The sequence below is a fragment of the Ovis aries genome, chromosome 3 (assembly GCF_016772045.2).
Source record: "Ovis aries strain OAR_USU_Benz2616 breed Rambouillet chromosome 3, ARS-UI_Ramb_v3.0, whole genome shotgun sequence".
In the NCBI taxonomy this organism is placed as follows: Eukaryota; Metazoa; Chordata; class Mammalia; order Artiodactyla; family Bovidae; genus Ovis; species Ovis aries.
In genome coordinates this window covers 194,506,526-194,530,414 of record NC_056056.1, presented here as the reverse complement: position 1 = coordinate 194,530,414, position 23,889 = coordinate 194,506,526, and the positions used below count along the sequence as shown (strand labels likewise).

Genomic DNA, 23,889 nt, shown 5'->3' with positions numbered 1-23,889 from the left:
GATACATTGTGTAAATCAGAAACTATAAGAGTTTTTGAAAAACTAAGAAGGAAAAAGAATTAGGCTAAAGAAAGAAATCACATTCTAATGTAAGTGCAGGAGAAGAAAGCTGAAAAAATATGGACGTGACTCCAAGGGTGCTTCAAAGGCAAAAGCCAGTGATTATGGGATCAAGACAGGTCCCAGAGACAAGCAGAAGGCATCTGTATAGTGTGTTCCACTCATTCAGTCAGAGAAAACATGCCTCTTTCCTTGTTTAACTTTCACCTGATTGTCAAATTACCCTCCCACCCCAACTTAGTCCAAGCAGCAAGCTGCAGAGGCATCTATCCTGGGCAGGAAAAGTGAGTGTAGGTGGATGCCTGGGCATATGGAGCTGAACAATGTCTCTAGCGGCTGCTGACACCCATGGAGAAGAGAAGGGCCCACATGCAGATTAACTATTGATTTATTGCTTTAGTCACTACAACATGCCTGACTCTTTTGCAACCCTGTGGACTGTAGTCTGCCAGGCTTCTCTGTCCATTCAATGCTGGAACAGGTTGCCATTTCTTTCTCTGGGAGATCTTTTTGACCCAGGAATCAAACCTGGGTCTCCTGCATTTACAGGCTGATTCTTTACCACTGAGCCACCCTGCTGCCAAAAACTGCTGCCTCTTCATCCCAGAAAGGCTTCACAAAGACTGAATATTCAAAGACAAGAAAAGGGAGCTTCCATGTGCAAAACAAAGCAGGCAGGCAAGAATCACCAGATATTTTATTTACTTCACCACTCTTGAAAAGAGGCAGCAAACTCAATAAATTAAAAAATTCACCCATGGCTGTACATACACACACACATACAGGCACACACACATAACTGTGTATATGTATATATACATATCTATAAGATTTATTTACTTATAGTTATATATATTTATAAAAAGAACAGAACTTTAAAATTAGTAAAGGGTAGGGGAGAGGAATGGAGGAGGAAATGCTCACCAGGAACTTCTACATCTGTATAAAATTTCATATATCAGGGGACGACAAAAGTGAAGAGAAGTTACAGGGGGGAAAAAATGACCCTATGTAGTAACATGCCTCTATCTGTCAGCCACAGTGACAGTTTGATCATATCCAGTAGGACATGTTACTTCTCTCAGCAGAAAGCTACCCACACTTTTTAAATGGGAAAATACACTTTTTATAGTTTTAGAAATATATGATGTTAAATTTATTGTCTTAACCAATTTTTAAAGGTACAGCTCAGTGGTGTTAAGTATCTTTGTGTTGTTTACAACAAGTCTCTAGACTTTTTCATCTTGCAACACTGAAATGCTTACTAAACACTAATATTCTCTGTTGTCTTCGCCTGGTTTGGGGGACCCATATTTTTACTTTCTGCATTTATGATTTTGGCTACTTTAAATACTTCACACGAGTGGAATCATACAGTATTTGTCCCTTTATGACTGGCTTACTTCGCTTAGCATGTCTTTGAGGCTCAGCCATGCTGTAACATGTGATATGATTTCCTTCCTTGTAGCTGTGAAAAGAAGAGAAACAAAAAGCAAATGAGAAAAGGAAAGATATACCCATATGAATGTGGAGTTCCAAAGAATAGCAAGAAGAGATAAGAAAGCCTTCCTCAGTAATCAGTGCAAAGAAATAGAGGAAATAATACAACAGGAAAGACTAGAGATCTCTCCAAGAAAAAATAGAGATACCAAGGGGACATTTCATGCAAAGATGGGCTCAATAAAAGACAGAAATAATATGGACCTAACAGAAGCAGAAGACATTAAAAAGAGGTGGCAAGAATACACTGAAGAACTGTACAAAAAAGATCTTCATGACCCAGATAATCATGGTGATGTGATCATTCACGTAGAGCCAGAATCCTGGAATGTGAAGTCAAGTGGGCCTTAGGAAGCATCACTACAAACAAAGCTAGTGGAGGTGATGAAATTCCAGTTGAGCTATTTCAAATCCTAAAAGATGATGCTGTGAAAGTGTTGCGCTCAATATGCCAGCAAACTTGGAAAACCTCAGTGGTGGCCATAAGACTCAGAAAGGTCAGTTTTCATTCCAATCTCAAAGAAAGGCAATACCAAAGAATGCTCAAACTACCACACAATTGCAGCCATCTCACATGCTAGTAAAGTAATGCTCAAAATTCTCCAAGCCACGCTTCAGCAATACATGAACCATGAACTTCCATATGTTCAAGCTGGTTTTAGAAAAGGCAGAGGAACCAGAGATCAAATTGCCAACATCCGCTGGATCATGGAAAAAGCAAGAGACTTCCAGAAAAACATCTATTTCTGCTTTATTGACTATGCCAAAGCCTTTGACTGTGTGGATCACAATAAACTGTGGAAAATTCTGAGAGAGATGGGAATACCAGACCACCTGACCTGCCTCTTGAGAAATCTGTATGCAGGTCAGGAAACAACAGTTAGAACTGGACATGGAACAACAGACTGGTTCCAAATAGGAGAAGGAGTACATCAAGGCTGTATATTGTCACCCTGCTTATTTAACTGATATGCAGAGTACATCATGAGAAACGCTGGACTGGAAGAAGCACAAGCTGGAATCAAGATTGCCGGGAGAAATATCAATAACCTCAGATATGCAGATGACACCACCCTTATGGCAGAAAGTGAAGAAAAACTAAAGAGCCTCTTGACGAAAGTGAAGGAAGAGAGTGAAAAAGTTGGCTTAAAGTTCAACATTCAGAAAACTAAGATCATGGCATCTAATCCCATCACTTAATGGCAAATCGATGGGGAAACAGTGAGTGACTTTATTTTGGGGGGACTCCAAAATCACTGCAGATGGTGATTGCAGCCATGAAATTAAAAGACGCTTACTCCTTGGAAGGAAAGTTATGACCAACCTAGATAGCATTTTAAAAAGCAGAGACATTACTTTGTCAACAAAGGTCCACCTAGTCAAGGCTATGGTTTTTCCAGTAGTCATGTATGGATGTGAGAGTTGGACTATAAAGAAAGCTGAGCACCGAAGGATTGATGCTTTTGAACTGTGATGTTGGAGAAGACTCTTGAGAGTCCCTTGGACTGCAAGGCGATCCAAACAGTCTATCCTAAATGAAATCAGTCCTGAATATTCATTGAAAGGATGGATGTTTAAGCTGAAACTCTAATACTTTGGCCACCTGATGTGAAGAGCTGACTCACTTGAAAAGATCCTGATGCAGGGAAAGATTGAGGGCAGGAGGAGAAGGGGACGACAGAGGATGAGATGGTTGGATGGCATCACCAACTCAATGGACATGGCTTTGGGTAGACTCCAGCGGTTGGTGATGGACAGGGAGGCCTGGCGTACTGCAGTTCATGGGGTTGCAAAGAGTCGGACACGACTGAGCAACTGAACTGAACAGAGAAATCAACTAAAGACATTAACTTAAAGAAAAATTCAACTCTGTCCTACTCTAATAATCTGATAATCTAATAATCCTCCTCTAATAATCTGTAATCAAGTTAGAAAATGTTGCTTTATGGATATAGTTATGTTAATGTTAAAAGGACTAAGAAGTACCAATTGAAATAGAAGAAAAGGAGTATTCTTTTAACACACACATGCACACACATACAATACTAAGTAAAGAAGAAAGCTTTTCAAATTCTGTACATATATGTAAGCACTACGGGATCTTATGATTAATCATTTTTCCCTTTCCTGCTTTTCCTTAGATGTTTTTGGCAGCCCTGTCACTCAGCTTTATTTCTAAGGCACTGGGTGCAATCATTATGAAAAGTTCCATCACTCAAATAGAAAGGAGATTTGACATATCATCTTCTACTGTTGGCTTAATTGATGGAAGCTTTGAAATTGGTAAGTTTTATATGCATTTTGATTATTTAGTAATCAGAATTGCAGGAGTGAAAACTGTTCATATATGCTCTCCACCACTGATCCTTAACCAGAGGTAAGGATCCCCACTCCCCTGCCATGGCAATTTGGTAGTATCTGCAGACATTTCGGTTGTCATCACCGAGGGTTAGGGAATGGTACTGGCATCTAGTGGTGGAGGCCAGAGATGCCTTCAAACATCCCGCAATGCCCAAGGCAGCTCCAAAACAAAGAATCACCTAGTCCAAAATGTCAAAAGCATAGAGGTTAAACAGCTCTGATTTACACAGGCTCACGGTCTGTGAACTAATATTTTGCAGGGTTTTAACCTTCCTTTTCTCAAGATTCACTAGTGCAAAAAAAGGTGGGAGAGAGGACTATGATTCTGATAATTTAGGGAGGAAGGAACAGTTTTGAAGCAATGTTTGTTAGGTTCTACTGTTTGAAAAAAGTAAAAGTGTTAGTCAGTTGTGTCTGACTCTTTGTGACTCCATGGACTGTAGCCCACTAGGCGCCTCTGTCCCTGGAGTTCTCCAAGATTACTGAAGTCATTCCCTTCTCCAGGGGGATCTTTGCAACCCAGGGATCAAAGCCAGGTGTCTTGCATTGCAGACTGATTCTTTACTATCTGAGCCATCATATCTCAATTCCAGGTTCACAAACACACGTCCCCCTGCAGTTTCAAAGCTGTTTAAATGCATTCCTAGGACACAACGTACTATCTGTGAATGTTGACATCTTTAGCTGTTTTTCCTACAGCTAAATAGCTGTAGGACAGAAACACTTCAGGAAAGATATTTACCTGATGCATTTTTCATTCACCTTTCAGTTCAGTTCAGTTCAGTCCCTCAGTTGTGTCCGACTCTTTGCGACCCCATAAATCACAGCATGCCAGGCCTCCCTGTCCATCACCAACTCCCAGAGTTCACTCAAACTCATGTCCATCGAGTCGGTGATGCCATCCAGCCATCCATCCTCTGTCACCCCTTCTCCTCCTGTCCCCAATCCCTTCCAGCATCAGAGTCTTTTTCAGTGAGTCAACTCTCCACATGAGGTGGCCAAAGTATTGGAGTTTCAGCATCAGTCCTTCCAATGAACACCCAGGACTAATCTCCTTTAGGATGGACTGGCTAGACCTCCTTGCAGTCCAAGGGACTCTCAAGAGTCTTCTCCAACACCACAGTTCAAAAGCATCAATCCTTCGGCACTCAGCTTTCTTCACAGTCCAACTCTCACATCCATACATGACCACTGGGAAAACTATAGCCTTGACTAGACAGACCTTAGTTGGCAAAGTAGTGTCTCTGCTTTTGAATATACTATCTAGGTTGGTCATAACTTTCCTTCCAAGGAGTAAGCATCCTTTAATTTCATGGCTGCAATCACCATCTACAGTGATTTTAGAGCACAAAAAATAAAGCCTGACACTGTTTCCACTGTTTCTCCATCTATTTCCCATGAAGTAGCATTCTTTAAATTCCTATTAAGTACTTTTCCTGGTCCTAGAAGCCAGAAGTATAAGAAAAGAATAAACATTGTATGGTATCTGCTCTAAAAGAACGTACATACCACTGACAAAAGAGATAAATGAACAGAGGGTTCAATCCCTGGTTGAGGAATTGGGATCCCACATGGAGCATTGCCACGGTCTCTGTAGAACAGGACCTGGGGACTGGAGTTGAAAAGAAGAAGGACGCAGGGGACACAAGTCTCAAGTGAAACAAGGGTGCTGTATTTGCAGAAACGCATGCTTATATATCTGCAATAAAATGATTGCTCAGCCATTAAAATAAATTAAATTCCACCAGTTGTGACAAAATGATCACTGAAGGGAGTCACTGAAGGGAATCCAAGCAGATGCTCTTTACCATGATCTCAGTCCTGAGAACTGCTGCGTGCATCTCTGCTTGTTCCTGTTATCCAGGAACTGATACGGAACAGAGAGTCCTTAAGAAACAGCACACAAAGGAAGAAAACAAAACACTGGATCCCTTAAAGCTGAATGTCCCCTGACAATTCCACCTTTTTTATTTTTTCATAATTGAGGGTGACTCTAGATACTTTTGTGAAAACGGCCCTGACCAATTGAGTTTGTTTAGTTTGAACAATTTTAGTTGAAAAGCATCAGTATACTACAAATATAATCACCAGGATAATTATCAGCATTATAGTTCCAGATCCAATACTATGTGTAATGTTTTGAAACCATCTTTGAGGGTCTAGCCCAGATAATTGATCAGCTAGCTGTTTAGCTAAGGTTTTCAAATTGTTGGAAGAGAGTAGACTCTTAGAGAAGGTTTCAAAGATTTACTTTTGCAATAATTGTACATTTAAGGAAGCATTATTATGTATATCTTGTAAATGAAATTTGATTTGTTCCCAATTGTAAGCACTATCATTGAACCGAACAGGAGTGATACAAAATAGAGTAGAATTACAATCACAATTTAATAATACTTGTTTTTGTAAATCTATTAATTGATCTCCAACCCAGTGGATGGGTGTTTCTAATTCCTGATATTTATCTTGAACTTTTTCATCTATCTGAACCTGAGTGACCCATATAGTATGAGCATCTTTATTCCAATTTTGAATGAAGTTTTGTGTCTGAATTGAAGTTTGTAAAGCAATATCTGCAACAGCAGCAGTGGTGCAAATGGCTAATAACCCCAAAATGCCACGAATTTACCATCCAGTGAATCGCTTAGATCATCAGAGTAATTTAGTGAATAACCAGGAGGCAAGTCCTGCCATGGGACCCTGTTTCCAGGATCGTTGGAGATCTACTGGCAACCACAGACTACGTCGAGATCAAAGAATCAAAAGGGATCCGTTTTTTAGAAAAATAGAGGAATTAAGACAAGCATACAATTCATAATCTATACAAGTCACAGAACGTAAAGTCTTATTAAATTGTAAGTTTCCTATGGTTGTAACAAAAGGAAAGGGAACACAAGCTTGTATAAAATATGAATGATTATAATGGAAGGAATAGTTACTATGGCTATGATTGGTCCCTGTGAAATATCCAGTCCAAGTTCCAAGTTTTTCAGTACTTGCAGCAAGTTTCCCAATGTCCCATTGTTCAGGCCCAATCCGTTTATTGAGGATGATTTGAGGACAAGGAGGTGCCATTCCGCCGTCAAGCCAGCCAAAGAGTTCTTTGTCATGGAAGTGTTTCATTGAACTGTTGGTAATCTTCCGTGTTACTTGAGTAACATAATCACACATAGTACTGTTAATATCATCTGAGCAGTTAGATAGCCACATACCATGGGGTCCCCAATCAACAATGGTGTAATTGGCCATAAACATTAATTTCCCTGATTTAGCTTAACATCTATCCCAATAAACAGGAGTATATTTAAAGTCCTTATAGGTAAACCCCTTACATTCCAATTTTTGTCCTTTTCCTAGAGTTTTGGTAGTATTGACATGGTTCTCATAAAAGGACAGGGCAGTGAACAGTCCAAGCAATGTGTGGAAGTTCTTTTTTGGAGGCAGGAGGAAAGACCACATTTGTCGATTAACATTAATACGTAATTCTGCTGGGCCCATGCATAAAGGAAGGATTTCATAGCCTAGAGAAATGTTAATTGGTCTTCCTTCTTCCTCAGGATGAGAGGGCCCCTCCAAGCTCCAAGGAGGAGGCATATGTACTGAGTCATTAGTGGATATGATTGGTCCTATATCTGTCCATTTTACAACCTGTAATAAAGGTGGGTTAGGTATATAAGCCCAATAAGTGTGATTAATCAAGTCAGCCTGAGCGGGGGATGCAAAAGCAAGCAAAGCAAGCATAGCAACAAAAATATTTTCAGGATTTCAAGGCATTCCCTGTTGAGAAACCAGATTTTCATCTTGATTGAAGGGTTTTTATCTGTCCCCAAGTGTGGAGATCATAAGGTTGATGACGTCAAGTGCAGCATTTCTTGGAAAATTTTTAAAGCCACCATAGCTTGTACTGGAATCTCCTCCTCCTGGGGATTTTGCCATTTCTTCTCTATCTTGAACACCGGTGGCTCCCTTAGGGCAGATCTTCCAAAGAGGGAGCCAACTGATTTCGTTGGCTACATCTGGAGAAATACAAGCATACCCTTTCCCCTGTGATATTAATTTTCCAGATTTTCATTGTTTAGTCAACCTGTCTTGATACCAAATGGGCAGAGGAAGGGAGGTATCCTTCAATGCCTTGAAATATTTTTCTGCTTTTGTCAAAATATCTCCTTGCAGTAAGTTTAAAAAATTTAAAACAAATAAAGCTGTATTAACAATAGTTATAGGATTAAAGAATATATTGCATTAGAATCTAGTAAAGTCTGCTCTGGATAAGGAAGATAGAAGTGTTCCTGTGTATTCCCCCCTTTAAAATTTTTTTTATCTGTAGTTTCAGTGTATGATGTGCTCATTTAATTATGTCCTGTGTTTGTGGATTATAAGGAATGTCTGTAATATGTTTAATAGAGAATGAATGTAAAAATTGTTTGAATTGTCTAGAAACACAGGCAGGGCCAGTGTCTGTTTTTATAGAACTAGGTGTTCTCACTACTGTAAACCGAGCTAAAAGGTGGGTTATAACATATCATGTAGTTTCACCTTGGAGAAGTATGGCCCATATAAAAGAAGAATTTGTATCGAGTGAGACATGTAAGAAGGAAGAGGGAGAAAGTTCAGGGCAATGAGTTACGTCCATTTGTCATAGTTTATTGGGTTGTAATCCTCAAGGATTGATATCTTGTGCAATGGGTCAAAGATGTAGGGGCCTACAAGTAGAGCAATTATTAATGATTATTTTTAGCATATCAGTATGGAATTGTCCAAATTTGATGTAATGAACCAGCATTATTGTGTAATAGAGCATGTTGCTCTTCAGGAGTAGCAAAAGAGACAAGCTTATCAGTTTATTTATTGTCATGAGCCATCAGGCCAGGAAGACAAGAATGTGTTTGAATATGGGTAATATAAATGGGGTAAGTGTGGTTTTTAACAATAGATTGTAGATTAAGAGAAAAGTTGTTGGATAATAGATTGATTAGAATTTATGGTAGAAGTTTTTATTTTTTTTAAATACAAAAACTGAATATAAGGAGTTAGAAACTATATTAATAGGATAAGAATGTAGGTGAACAACCTGAATGAGAGCATATAATTCATTTTGTGGAGCAGAGTGAAATTTAGTACAAAAGACTTTATATTTTTTGAGAGACCAGAATGAGGCTTTGGTGTGTTTAGTCCCATCTATATAGAAAACATCAGTTTGAGGTATAGGTTGTGATGTGACAAAAATTCTGTATTTTTGAAGAAATTTTAAAGTTTGTTAGAAGGATAATGAAATGAAAATTTTCCAAAATATTTCAGAAAGGCTATTTGGAAATTGATAGAAGTTTGTAATGTGTTCTCCAATTGAGATTTATTAATAGGTACTACAGTTTTATGAGGATTGGAGCCAATTAGAGTCCAAGCTCTATTTTTTTCATTGATAATGATTAGAGAGATCAAATCAAGATAGGGTGTAAGTGACCTTGTCCCTCTAACATGGGTATAAATCCATTCTATTGGGTATTTTTGTAGGGTAAGAAGTCCTGTTGGAGAATGGAGAGAGGGGAGTAGAAATAACTCTAGAGGTAGATCAAGTCTAATACGAGTAAGAAATTGCTTTTGCAATTTATTTTACATTAAATAGAGTTCTTCTTGTATCTCTTGTGAAAGTGAATGAGGGCTATTTAAACTGGGATCTCTTTGTAAAGTGTTAAATAAATTAGTCAGTTGATAATTTGCAATGTCTAAAGAGGGTCTAATCCAATTTATATAGCCTAAAAGTTTTTGAAAATCATTCAAGGTTGATAATTTATTAATATGAATCTGTGTTAGTTGGAGAGTAATACATTGTCTATTAACAACAAATCTTAACTAACAGTAAGATGTACATATTTGAATCTTTTTAGGGGCAATGATTAATCCAGAAGCTTTTAAGCATTGTTGAGTTATGTCAAACATCTGTTGAGTTTCTAAAACAGATGGAGCTGAAAACAATATATCATCTATATACTGAATAACAAGAGAGTTAGGAAATTGTTTTCTCATAGGTTTAAGGGCTTTGAATACATAATATTGACACATTGTGGGAGAATTCCAAGGGGAACAAGATTTATCAATATGCTTTGATTTCAATTGTGTATCTATAAGTTTCTTCAGTTCAGTTCAGTTCAGTCGCTCAGTCGTGTCCGACTCTTTGAGACCCCATGAATCGCAGCACGCCAGGCCTCCCTGCCCATCACCAACTCCCAGAGTTCACTCAGACTCATGCTCATCGAGTCAGTGATGCCATCCAGACATCTCATCCTCTGTTGTCCCCTTCTCCTCCTGCCCCCAATCCCTCCCAGCATCAGAGTCTTTTCCAATGAGTCAACTCTTCGCATGAGGTGGCCAAAGTACTGGAGCTTCAGCTTTAGCATCATTCCTTCCAAAGAAATCCCAGGGCTGATCTCCTTCAGAACAGACTGGTTGGATCTCCTTGAAGTCCAAGGGACCCTCAAGAGTCTTCTCCAACACCACAGTTCAAAAGCACCAATTCTTCGGCGGTCAGCCTTCTTCACAGTCCAACTCTCACATCCATACATGACCACAGGAAAAACCATAGACTTGACTAGACGGACCTTAGTCGGCAAAGTAATGTCTCTGCTTTTGAATATACTATCTAGGTTGGTCATAATTTTCCTTCCAAGGAGTAAGTGTCTTTTAATTTCATGGCTGCAGTCACCATCTGCAGTGATTTTGGAGCCCAAAAATATAAAGTCTGATACTGTTTCCACTGTTTCCGCATCTATTTCCCATGAAGTGATGGGACCGGATGCCATGATCTTCATTTTCTGAATGTTGAGCTTTAAGCTGACTTTTTCACTTTCCTCTTTCACTCTCATCAAGAGGCTTTTTAGTTCCTCTTCAATTTCTGCCATAAGGGTGGTGTCATCTGCATATCTGAGGTTATTGATATTTCTCCTGGCAATCTTGATTCCAGCTTGTGTTTCTTCCAGTCCAGCATTTCTCATGATGTATTCTGCGTATAAGCTAAATAAGCAGGGTGACAATATACAGCCTTGACGTACTCCTTTTCCTATTTGGAACCAGTCTGTTGTTCCATGTCCAGTTCTAACTGTTGCTTCCTGACCTGCATACAGATTTCTCAAGAGGCAGGTGAGGTGGTCTGGTATTCCCATCTCTTTCAGAATTTTCCACAGTTTATTGTGATCCACACAGTCAAAGGCTTTGGCATAGTCAATAAAGCAGAAATAGGTGTTTTTCTGGAACTCTCTTGCTTTTTCCATGATCCAGCGGATGTTGGCAATTTGATCTCTGGTTCCTCTGCCTTTTCTAAAACCAGCTTGAATATATGGAAGTTCATGGTTCACGTATTGCTGAAGCCTGGCTTCAAGAATTTTGAGCATTACTTTACTAGCATGTGAGATGAGTGCAACTGTGAGGTAGTTTGAGCATTCTTTGTCATTGACTTTCTTTGGGATTGGAATAGAAACTGACCTTTTCCAGTCCTGTGGCCACTGCTGAGTTTTCCAAATATGCTGGCATATTGAGTGCAGCACTTTCACAGCATCATCTTTTGGGATTTGAAATAGCTCAACTGGAATTCCATCACCTCCACTAGCTTTGTTCATAGTGATGCTTTCTAAGGCCCACTTGACTTCACATTCCAAGATGTCTGGCTCTAGATGAGTGATCACACCATCATGATTATCCAGGTTGTGAAGATCTTTTTTATACAGTTCTTCTGTGCCTCTAATTTCTCTTTTGTAAAGGGCCATTACTCTGTCTAAATAGGCTCATCATTTTTCTAAGTTATTTTAATAATTGTATTGTTTGTTAAATGAGCAGTGGCTCCTAGGGAAAATGTGGAATATATATTTGAGTTTGTCATTGTATGAGTAAATCTCTTTCTATTAAATTAAGGGATGCATCTATCACATAAGGTTTTAATGTTGTAGGCTGGCCTTCTGGTCCCTCACATGAATATATTTGGACACTTTGATAAACCTCTTGTACTTTGGTTTGAGAAACTCCTGCAATTTGGCAAGAAATTCTCTGTATAGGCCAAGATTTAGGCCATAAATGTTTGGAAATAATGGTAATATTGGATCCAGTATCAAGAAGACCAGAAAATATTTTGTCATTAATTTTGATATTTATATTTGGTCATGCATAGTAATGCTCAAAATTCTCCAAGCCAGACTTCAGCAATACGTGAACCATGAACTCCCTGATGTTCAAGCTGGTTTTAGAAAAGGCAGAGGAACCAGAGATCAAATTGCCAACATCCGCTGGATCATGGAAAAAGCAAGAGAGTTCCAGAAAAACACCTATTTCTGCTTTATTGACTATGCCAAAGCCTTTGACTGTGTGGATCACAATAAACTGTGGAAAATTCTGAAAGAGATGGGAATACCAGACCACCTCACCTGCCTCTTGAGAAACCTGTATGCAGGTCAGGAAGCAACAGTTAGAACTGGACATGGAACAACAGACTGGTTCCAAATAGGAAAAGGAGTACATCAAGGCTATATATTGTCACCCTGCTTATTTAACTTTTATGCGGAGTACATCATGAGAAACGCTGGACTGGAAGAAACACAAGCTGGAATTAAGATTGCCAGGAGAAATATCAATTACCTCAGATATGCAGTTGACACCACCCTTACGGCAGAAATTGAAGAGGAACTAAAAAGCCTCTTGATGAGAGTGAAAGAGGAGAGTGAAAAAGTCGGCTTAAAGCTCAACATTCAGAAAATGAAGATCATGGCATCCGGTCCCATCACTTCATGGGAAATAGATGCGGAAACAGTGGAAACAGTATCAGACTTTATATTTTTGGGCTCCAAAATCACTGCAGATGGTGACTGCAGCCATGAAATTAAAAGACGCTTACTCCTTGGAAGGAAAGTTATGACCAACCTAGATAGTATATTCAAAAGCAGAGACATTACTTTGCCGACTAAGGTCCGTCTAGTCAAGTCTATGGTTTTTCCTGTGGTCATGTATGGATGTGATAGTTGGACTGTGAAGAAGGCTGACCGCCGAAGAATTGATGCTTTTGAACTGTGGTGTTGGAGAAGACTCTTGAGGGTCCCTTGGACTTCAAGGAGATCCAACCAGTCTGTTCTGAAGGAGATCAGCCCTGGGATTTCTTTGGAAGGAATGATGCTAAAGCTGAAGCTCCAGTATTTTGGCCACCTCATGCGAAGAGTTGACTCATTGGAAAAGACTCTGATGCTGGGAGGGATTGGGGGCAGGAGGAGAAGGGTACGACCCAGGATGAGATGACTGGATGGCATCATGGACTCGATGGACGTGAGTCTGAGTGAACTCTGGGAGTTGGTGATGGACAGGGAGGCCTGGCATGCTGCGATTCATGGGGTCGCAAAGAGTCGGACACGACTGAGCGACTGAACTGAACTGATGTCCATAAGGATTGCTTTTGATCTGTATTACCAAATCCATCTGTCCACATATCATTAGAGGAGTTAATAGAAATGTAAGGTAAAAGTAATTGGGCAAAATTGTCCCCCTTTTGAATTGACACAGTATCTGAGATGACATCATAATTTAATTTTTTTCCTTATAATCTGAATCAATTATTTCAGGTTGAACAGTAATTTCTTTAGAAATCAGACTAGATTGGCCCCAATAAGGCTGAAGTTTTGTGGGGGTAGGATCCATAAAGTCCGGTAGGTATTCTAGAAGGGACTGCTTGAGGAAAAAGAAGAAAATCGTTTAGGGCTGGTATATTGACGGTAGCACTGTCAGATGTTGAGGGTTTGAGGGAAAAGATGGAGTTTGTCCCTGGTTTTTGTTGATGGGGATCCGGGGTGTCCCTATCTTTGAGTTTTTTGATATAGGATTTTTTTTTCAATATCATATTTAGATCACCATTTTTAAGCCCAATGTACCTCCTTACGACAACGAGGGCAGACTCCTGGAGGTTTTTTAATAGTTTTAATTGTGTGTGTGTGTGTGTGTGTGTGTGTGTGTGTGTGTGTGTGTTTTAGGGCAATCCTTTTTTAAATGGCTCTTATCCCCACAAGCAAAACACGTTTCATTTTTCTTTTTAAAGGTAGCAGTCATTGTTTCAGCTAACATTTGCATTTTTTGAGTTTTTGATCGTAAGTTGCAATAAGCCTTTAAATAATCAATAACATTTCTGGTCTCATGAATTGGAGCGATGGCTCTCTGACATTTCTAATTTGCAATTTTCATATGTAAGTAAGCAGCTTTTCTATTTGCACTTTGGCTTCCTCCTCGACACCTCTGGGAGGTAGCAACTCTCAGTCTAGCTAAAAAATCAGCATAGGCTTCATTAGGCCCTTGTAATATCTTTGTGCAGCTACCTTTAGGTTCTCTTTGAGGAGTAATTTGATCTCAAGCTTTAAGGGCAACTTCTTTTGATTGTTCACGTAGCAAAGGAGGGCATAGTATCTGAGCTTCCACCAGATCAAATTGTCCCATACCGGTTAACATTTTTAAAATAATTTCATTTGGGGGAGTGCCAGCTTGAGCATTAGAATTGACACAATCTCAGGCCACATCATGAAACCACATTATCTATTGAAGATATTTTTTAGGTTTAAGAAAAGCTTTTATCAAAATTTGTCAATCATAAGGAATAAAAATTTTAATAGACGATGTCATAGCATTTAGAAGTTTTTTTAGTAAAAAGCAAATGAGAGCCGTATATAGTTACAGCCTTTTTCATTTGTTGCATGTGAAAAAAAATCAATGTCTTCATGTTGAGGTATTAGTTGTCTTTGAGCATTAACATTTTTTAACACAGGAAAGGCAAAAAGATCATCAGCCTCGTAGACTCGAGATTGCAAAGCCAGTAAATCAGAAAGTCTTCATCGTGAAGGAGAATGAGCGGATCGTCTGTTTTCATAAATATGAGTGTGTGTTAGGGGCTTATCATTGTCATCACAAAAAGCATTGTTGACTTTAGTGTCAAAGAGAGCATCAGAAGAATCTTCATGAGATTCATCTTGTCCTCAAATCGAGGGGACCTTCTGTTTCATGCCTGTTACAAGAGAAGGAGCTCTTGGGACAGTCGGAGCAGGGATGGTGGGAAAGTTCTGAAACATTTTATGTTGTTCTAATTGGGCCTTTTGTAGTCTCATCATCTAATTTATATTCGTATAATGAGCGTTCTGCTTGTTGACGAATATCAGGGGGGCTAGAATTGTCTTGAAATGGCAAGATCATGACTTTTAATGAGGGCCGACAAGGGCCAGAAATCTATTGGAATATTTTCTCCCAGTCTTGCAGCTCCTTCAACTTTTTTTTTTTTTAACCCAGTTCCAAATTTTTAAATTGAAACTGTCTTCATCAGGGAACCAAGGACTATATACAACCACTGTTTGGAGACAAGCCTCTATCTGTTGATGTGAAACCAAAAGTCCTTGAACCTTAAATAAATGTTGAAGTAAAGTAGAAAAGTGGTGGGGCTTTCCAGCCGTTTGCCCCATAAGCCCTCAATTACCAACCTCTGTAGGTCCTAACAGTCATTCCGTCCGCTTGCCAAGGGCGTTCACCAGGTCCCTGTTCAGGCACCAATTGTCACGATCTTTGTAGACCAGGACCTGGGGACTGGAGTCGACGAGAAGAAGGACACAAGGGACACAAGTCTCGAGTGAAACAAGGGTACTTTATTTGCAGAAACACATGCTTATGTGTCTGCAATAAAATGATTACTCAGCCATTAAAAAGAATGAAATTCCACCAGTTGCGACAAAATGGATAGTCCTAAAAGGTCACTGAAGGGAGTCACTGAAGGGAATCCAAGCAGGTGCTCTTTCCCATGATCTCAGTCCTGAGAACTGCGTGCAGCTCTGCTCATCCCTGTTATCCAGGAACTGGTAAGGAACAGAGAGTCCTTGAGAAACAGCTCACAAAGGAAGAAAACAACATACTGAATCCCTTAAAGTTGAGCGTCCCCTGACAGAGTATGCCATGGCCAAAGAAAAAGAGCATACTCGTAAAAAAAATATGTAGTCTATAAAACAGACATAAACTTTGAGTCCCTTCAAACCATTAAAAAGTGGGGGAAAAGGAAAATGGGCAGACTGTTTAACAAGATATAGAACTGGGGATTAAAATTGTTTGTTTGTTTTTTAAGAACATTGAGTATATTGCTTTGTTGTCTTCATTTTGATTTTTATTTTTCCAATACTCATGAGATTTTATATAATTACTGAGCAATTGGACTATTGAGAAATTGAATTATTTCTCTTATTTTATGAACCAGTTGCTGAATGCCTTTGCCCATTTTCCTTTTTTCCCCACTTTTTAATGATTTGAAAGAACTCAAAATTTATGTCTGTTGTATAAATTACATACATTTTTTACAAGTATGCTCTTTTCCTTTGGCCATGCCATGATCTATGTGAGATCCCAATTCCTCACCAGGGACTGAACCCTCTGTTCATTTATCTACTCCTGTCAATGGTATGTACGTTCTTTTAGAGCAGATACCATACAGTGTTTATTCTTTTCTTATACTTCTGGCTTCTAGGACCATGGAAGGTACTTAATAGGAATTTAAAGAATGCTAAAAGTGAATGAAAAATGCACTGAGTAAATATCTTTCCTCAAGTAAGTTTGTCCATTTTTCTCCATTCCAATACAACCAACTCAACTCCAAATTCTTCATAAAATTTTGCTTCACTCATATCACCAAGTAATTCAAGTCCTTTCACTCTTATCTAAAGTCAAGTCTATTTATTATTAATACCATACAACTGTATAGTGAGCAGCCTAAGGTAAATGAGTATTATCCTAATTAGATTACCAGATCTTTGAGGAAAGGTACCACATCTTATGGGCTTCCCAGGTGGTGCTAGTAGTAAAGAATTCACTTGGCAATGTAGGAGACCTAAGAAATGCAGGTTTGATCCCTGGAAGAGGGCATGGCAACCCACTCCAATATTCTTGCCTGGAGAATCCCATTGAGACAGAGCCTGATGGGCTACAATTCATAGCATCGCAAACAGACCAACACGACCGAAGCAACTTAGCATACACGTACTATGTCTTATGCTTTATTTGTATCCATTCTGGGCTTTCTATTCTCTTGGACACAAATATGGACTCAGTTATTGTTTGCTATAATGAATCATAAAAAAATAATTTTGTTCTCTTTGTAGGAAATTTGCTTGTGATTGTATTTGTGAGTTACTTTGGAGCCAAATTACACAGACCAAAGCTAATTGGAATTGGTTGCATTGTTATGGGAACTGGAAGTATTTTGACTGCTTTACCACATTTCTTCATGGGATAGTAAGTGGCTCTATGCTATCAATGATCATTTCCTTGTAAATTAATCATAGAATTTTATTTTTATGTTTAAATAAGTATTTCCCTTAAGAAGAATGTCCACTAAGCATGTATAAAAATGGATTATATTTTCCATATAATAATTAACTCATTGTTTCATCTACCGTGGCTCTCATTGATATTGAAACAGGAATAGCAATAAATCAGGTGCAGTTTCATAGAAAATAAATAAGCTTTTTGTAACTTTTTACTATAACATATATTTTATGTCTTTGCCTACAAGATTTTGATACTATTTAATAAGGCTTTATTTACTGACCTCAGGTCCAACTGCTCACCACTCAAAAATTAATATCTGAGAGACGATGGTCGGTAGAAAGGAAACTTTGCTTTTAATCAGAATGTCAACAATCTGGGGGAGAAGATGGACTCCTATCCCCCAAAAATCAATTCCCATGATTCTGTTTAGCCATAAAAGTTTTTGAAGGGAAAACAGGAGAGATCTGTTAATCATTGAGATGGAGTGTCAAAGTCCTTACCATGCCCCACGGTGGGCAGGCTTGTCAACCTCTTGTGATCTTTCTTTAGATGCTACATTGTTCACACAGTTTGTTCACTGAAGGGAAAGCTAGGAAAGAGATCTGGTCATCTATTAATTACTTAATAGATGATTACTTAATTGATTGATTGACTAATTACTTCTTCATTTTTACTTCTTTGATCTGCAGAAGGAATAGGCAGTTTAGGTAAGATATTGTGTGATCAAATCATTTGAAAGGTGTGCTTTGGCTAAAGATTGAGGAGCACACGGGGTGCCTGATTTAAAGTTAGTTACAGTGTAGTTTTGCTAAAGTGAAGAGACAAAGGGGCCTCCTGCAGAGACCTCTTTCCTGCCAAAAGCTTCTCACAACTTCCCCACTCAACTCACTGCAGTATGGATTTTCCCACTACCATCGCAGTCTTCTACCTAAGTCTCTGTGTAGTTTTAATTAGAGTCAGATACTGATGACAAAAAAAAAAATAGTGATGGCTTAAATAAGTTAGGAGCTTATTTTTTACATAAAAAGTTAATGTAGCAACCTAGGCTTTGACTGGCCTTGGCTTCATGGTGTAAGTTGTGGCAGTGTTGTTCCTTACAACAGGACAGAAGAAGGGAAGAAGAAGAAGAAACAGAACTCACACAGGCTGAGGCTTAAGGAATATCTTCAGAAGCATAACGCTTCTACTGGCTTCAAGCTGGCCAGAACTTTGTTACAGCTCACATCTAGATATAAAGTTCTCGGGAAAAAATAGACTTTATTTCAGGCATATATTTCCCAGCTAAAGATCCTAGATTCTGTTACCATAGAAAGGGGAGAATAATGGATACTGAGAGCCAATGAGCAGTTTCTGCTAAAGATATAAATACCTTACTCATTATCAAAGCCAACAACCATGCTTTTTTGTTATTAATTAATTACTATATTTGATTTTCATAAGGCCTTTCTTCTTCCTGGTACTGTTCCTTCTCATTTCCATCATCTTATTCCCTCTTGATTTATTTCCTCCTTTTGGCTTTTCCATCATACCCACCCTTTCCTTCTGCTTCTGATGCCATAGGGTCAGTCTTGCCTAAGTTCCCTTACCAATCTTCTACACTTTACACTCTACATGATTTCTGTCGAGTACATGCATTAAATGCAACTATCACTGTACAGTGAGTTTATCTTATACTCAAGAGTTATATAATCAACCACCTCATGGGTATCTCCAGCCTAACATCCTACAAACATTTTCCACCCATATATTCAGAACTGAATTTATCTCTGTGCCAAAACCAGCTCAGATTTTTCACATTCACTCTTTCAGCAGTGATTCTTTTATCCACAGAGAGAGTCAAACCAAAGTTAAGGATCTCATCTTAGACTTATTCTTTGTTTCAGTACACATGACCAGTGGTCACCAAATCTTGCTTTTTCTACCTGCTATATGTCAAAGTTGTCCCTTTTTTCTTTCCCATCATCTCTGGCCTGGACTTTCTGCATCCCATCCCGACTTCATTGTAACTCACATTCTATACTACAGTATTCATTTTACTTTTTGTAATTTTTATTTTAAAAAATTATTTATTTGGCTGCAGTGGGTCTTATTGCAGCACATGGGATCTTTAATATTCATTGCAGTATGCAGAATCTTTAGTTGCAATATGTGAAATCCAGTTCCTTGACCAAAGACCAAACCCAGGCCCCCTGCGTGGAGAGCTCGGAGTCTTAACCACTGGACCAGCAAGGAAGTACTATGGTGTTCATCTTAAAAACAAAAATCTTATTATTTTACTCCTACATAAAACTCCCAATATCCTAGAACAGTGTTTTTCAAAATTCAGATCCTGAAAAACTTGTCAATCAATAAATCAATTCAGATTATTGAGACCGACAATTTTTTTTAATATGATAGAATAGAATAGAATAGAACAGAATAGAATAAAACAGTTATTCTGTGAAACTTTCTTTTTGGTTTGATAAATGTGTGTGTGTGTGTGTGGATATGTATGTATTGTGATTGTGATGCAAAATATATTTCTCACTGTTGGTATAGTTAAAGTATTGAAAGTCTCTTGCCTAAAAATTAATATCTTGGTTCATTTGCATATACAGATAACTCATTGATTTGACCTTGACTGTCTTCCCAGTTTCATTTTATACGGCTTCCCATGGTTGATGACCGCATTATAGGTCTGGAGTTTTCCACATGTGCCATAATAGGTCGTACTTTTGTTCATAGTGTTTCTACAGCTTTGAGTGTTTTTCCTTCTTTGTCTACTTGTTAAATTCCTTTCTATCTGAAGTTTTCTCTAATCCACACCCTTCTGAATATCCAAGCAAAGTTGATCATCTCTCTTTCCTTTCAACAACTCAGGACCTGACATATTAACATTTTTGTATCTTTCATCATATACGTTTATCTTAGAGGATGTAAGATATTTTTATAACAAAAGTTGTGTGTTTTATTTCTAGTGATTTGGAGTTGCACATAATGCCTGGCATACAGTAGGTTGCCCTTGGAACTCACAGGGTACCTCAGTATTTTTCATTTATATTGTTTATTGAGGTATAATGGATGAATTATAATAGTAATAGGTGCATAACACAGAGATTTATTATTTTTATAGATTATACTCCACTTATAGTTATAAAATGCTGGCTATATTCCCTGTGCTGTACATCACATCTTAATATCTTCTTTCTTTTGTACCTAGTTGTTTGTACCTCTAATCCCTTTAACCTATTTACTCTCTCTTCCCCCAATCCTCTTCCCACTGGTAACCATTAATTTGTTCTCTGTGTCTTTGAGTCCGTTTCTGCTTTGTTATATATGTTCTCTTTATTTTTTTAGGTTCCACATATAAGTGAAAACATACAATCTTTGTCTTTCTCTGCCTGACTTATTTTACTAAGCACAATACCTTTACATCCATTCATGTATTTTTTTTAATTTATTTTACTTTATTTTACTTTACAATACTGTATTGGTTTTGCCATACATTGGCATGGATCTGCCACGGGTGTATACGAGCTCCCAATCCTGAATCCCCCTCCCACCTCCCACCCCATACCATCTCTCTGCATCATCCCTGTGCACCAGTCCCAGGCATCCTGTATCCTTTATCAAACATAGACTGGCGCTTTGTTTCTACATGATAGTATACATGTTTTGATGCCATTCTCCCAAATCATCCCACCCTCTCCCTTTCCCTCTCAGTCCAAAAGTAGGTCCATCTCTGTTGTTCTAATTAAGTTCTTCCTTATCAAATTGAAATAGACTAGAACTTTTTAAACTAAGTTTTGAGGAATCAGGCATATGATCTGTGTGTGTGTGTGTGTGTGTCCATGAAAGAAATTCAGGTAAATTATTGATAGAAAATGCAGGTGAATCAGTATGATTGTAAATTAAATTTGAAAGTTTAGATTGTAACCATCTTTGAAGATAATTCAAAGGGATGAATAAATGCACTTAGCAATTTTTTTAAAAACTTGAAACCAAGATATTTCATGCATTGACCAGACTATAAGAATTCTTAGGATGACAATAATGTGATAATCCACCTTGCCTGGGGATTATTGCATGATATGTCTTAGCGAACAATTCTATTTTACTTTTACCTATCATTTCTCCTAACATATAGGCTGGGAAACTGATAAAGAGTATCCTGATAATTTGGAGAAGAGAATGGTACAGTTAAAGGGGGAAATTCCTCTGCATTTCTGGGAAAAGTAAAACTATTCAGTAAATATAATGATGTTCTTACAGTTACAGGTATTCTAAAGACACCACTTTTAATCCATCAGAGAATTCAACATTAAATTTACCAACTTGTTCGATTAACCAAAGTTTGTTACCCAATAGAACATCATTGGAGGTCGTGGAAAAAGGTAAGAATTGAACTCACACTATTGAATATTACTGTCACAAATAAAGATTCTAAAATTTAACAATTATATTACATCTATAAAAAACTATTATATTATATATTAGCAAAGTTAATTTAAAAACAACAGGGAAAACATTTTCATGTATGTAAGACAAAATTCATTGTTAATATATAAAAAGCTTTTAGAAGCAATAAGAAAAAAGAAATATTTTGATATGAAATTGGCAAAGAAAATAGGCAACTAATGTAAAAGAAGAGGATGTGGCATGAATATATTTAAATGTAATTTTACTCTTTATGAAAAATGCAAATTATTATACAAATTAAAGATTATTTACCTACTAAAACACAAATCCCTTTTATTATAGTACTAGTTAAAGATTTTGCTACCTATTAGATAGGAAAAGATTAAAAATAAAAAGAAATGAGGTAGAGGGGAAAGCCACATTTTATGTATTATAGAGAGTGTATAAATTAATCTTTTGGAGGTTAATTTTTAAGATGGTAAAGGGCAAAAATATGCATATCTGCTTAAATCAGCAATTGTACTTTTATTCCTTTATCTTAAAGGAAATAATCAGGAATATACAGAAAGATTTATTTATCATTATAATCATGGCATCCCATGGCACTCCACTACTCTTGCCTGGGAAATCCCATGACAGTAGAGCCTAGTGGGCTACAGTCCATGGGGTTGCAAAAGACTCAGACATGACTCAGCAGCTAAACACAGCAAACAAGGAAAGAGATTGATTAAAGAAATGATGAAACATTCAGCACACTATGATGCAGTCATTAAAATCCTGCTATAAGAACATAAAGAATATTATGCATATTTTTGTGTTCACTAAAAATGTGAAAGATATAAGTAAACATCAGAAGTAGCTCTCTGTGTGATGGGATTACAGATCATTTTACTTGTTTTCTTTGTGTTTCTCTATATTGTCAAATTCTGTAATGTGACTATAAACCATTCTTATAATTAGAAAAGAACAAAACACTTTAAATGGAATAATTAAAGAGTTACGTTAGTTGAGTTTTTGATAGGAATGCTAAGATTAATGTCTAAAATAAAGCATCTTCTTGTCTATGTAGGTTGGGAAAAGGATTCTGGGTCATATATGTGGATATATGTTCTCATGGGTAATATGCTTCGTGGAATTGGGGAAACCCCTATTGGCCCCTTGGGGATTTCTTACATCGATGATTTTGCTGAAGAAGGACATTCTTCTTTGTATTTAGGTAATGTACAGAAAATAGTAGATTTTATGGTTACTTTCCCTGGGTGTAAGTTGCAATAACACTGCTCCTCAACTCATTCTTTTATTTAATGAAAAATTTATTTGGAGAAATATATTAAGTAGTATTACTTTTAAAAATTTAATAAGAACCATGTATTATTGGCATTTGATAAAAATGTTTTATAATGTTTTTAGGTAATTTGCTTGCAGTAACAATGATTGGTCCAATCATTGGCTTTGTACTGGTATCTCAGTTTTCTAAAATGTATGTGGATATTGGATACGTGGATCTGAGTAAGTACTCTCAGAACAAGGTAACATGATAATGCTTTTGAAGTACATGACAGCATTCTTCCAAATAAGTGAATTCATTCTTTCAGTGGCTTTTAGCAGACTAATCATCAAAAGTTACAAACAGGAAATGTGTTAATATCTATAATAAAAATAAAATACATCTCCTGTCGACATCAAGTGGTGCCAGTAGTAAGGAATCTGCCTGCCAGTGCAGGAGATGTAAGAGATGCTGGTTCAATCCTTGGGTCAAGAAGATCCCTTGGAGTAAGAAATGGCAACCCACTCCAGTGTTCTTGCCTGGAAAACTCCATAGACAGAGGAGCCTGGGGACCTACAGTCCATGGGGCCACAGAGTCTGACACAGTTAAGCACACACATAGCTATCTACATCAGGCTTTTACAGCTAAGCACAAAATAAGAAAATTTAAGAAACTTGAGATGACTTCATCCAAAATATTACAAATTAATTGCAGGTCTCTCAGTAGGCCTTCTGATGTCACCTGCATTTCTTAGAAAACCCTCTCTATCTACATAGTTTAAAGTCTCTTCTAAAATGTGGCTCCTCTTCAGAGAAGCCTTACTTCACCATGTTCTACTGGCACCAAAAGTTAAACACCCCTGTTAATCACCAAGAGCAGGTCTTTACTGTAGTCTTTATCACAATGAGCCACAAATATTCGTACACCGATATGCCATCTCTTTTCGAACATAACAATATAGTGTCTGCATTGACATATAATAAGTAATTAGCAT

At 37.8% G+C, this 23,889-nt stretch overlaps 1 protein-coding gene across 1 annotated transcript in view; it reads left to right on the top strand.

The window, feature by feature from the left end:
* Positions 1 to 23,889, top strand: part of LOC101120653 (solute carrier organic anion transporter family member 1B3) — a 75,368-nt gene that overhangs the window by 25,725 nt on the left and 25,754 nt on the right. The window contains exons 3-7 of the mRNA XM_004006802.6: positions 3,702 to 3,843; positions 17,061 to 17,193; positions 21,481 to 21,602; positions 22,697 to 22,843; positions 23,038 to 23,136. Of these exons, the coding sequence (XP_004006851.2) occupies positions 3,702 to 3,843; positions 17,061 to 17,193; positions 21,481 to 21,602; positions 22,697 to 22,843; positions 23,038 to 23,136 (643 nt within the window). The remainder of the gene's footprint in view (positions 1 to 3,701; positions 3,844 to 17,060; positions 17,194 to 21,480; positions 21,603 to 22,696; positions 22,844 to 23,037; positions 23,137 to 23,889) is intronic.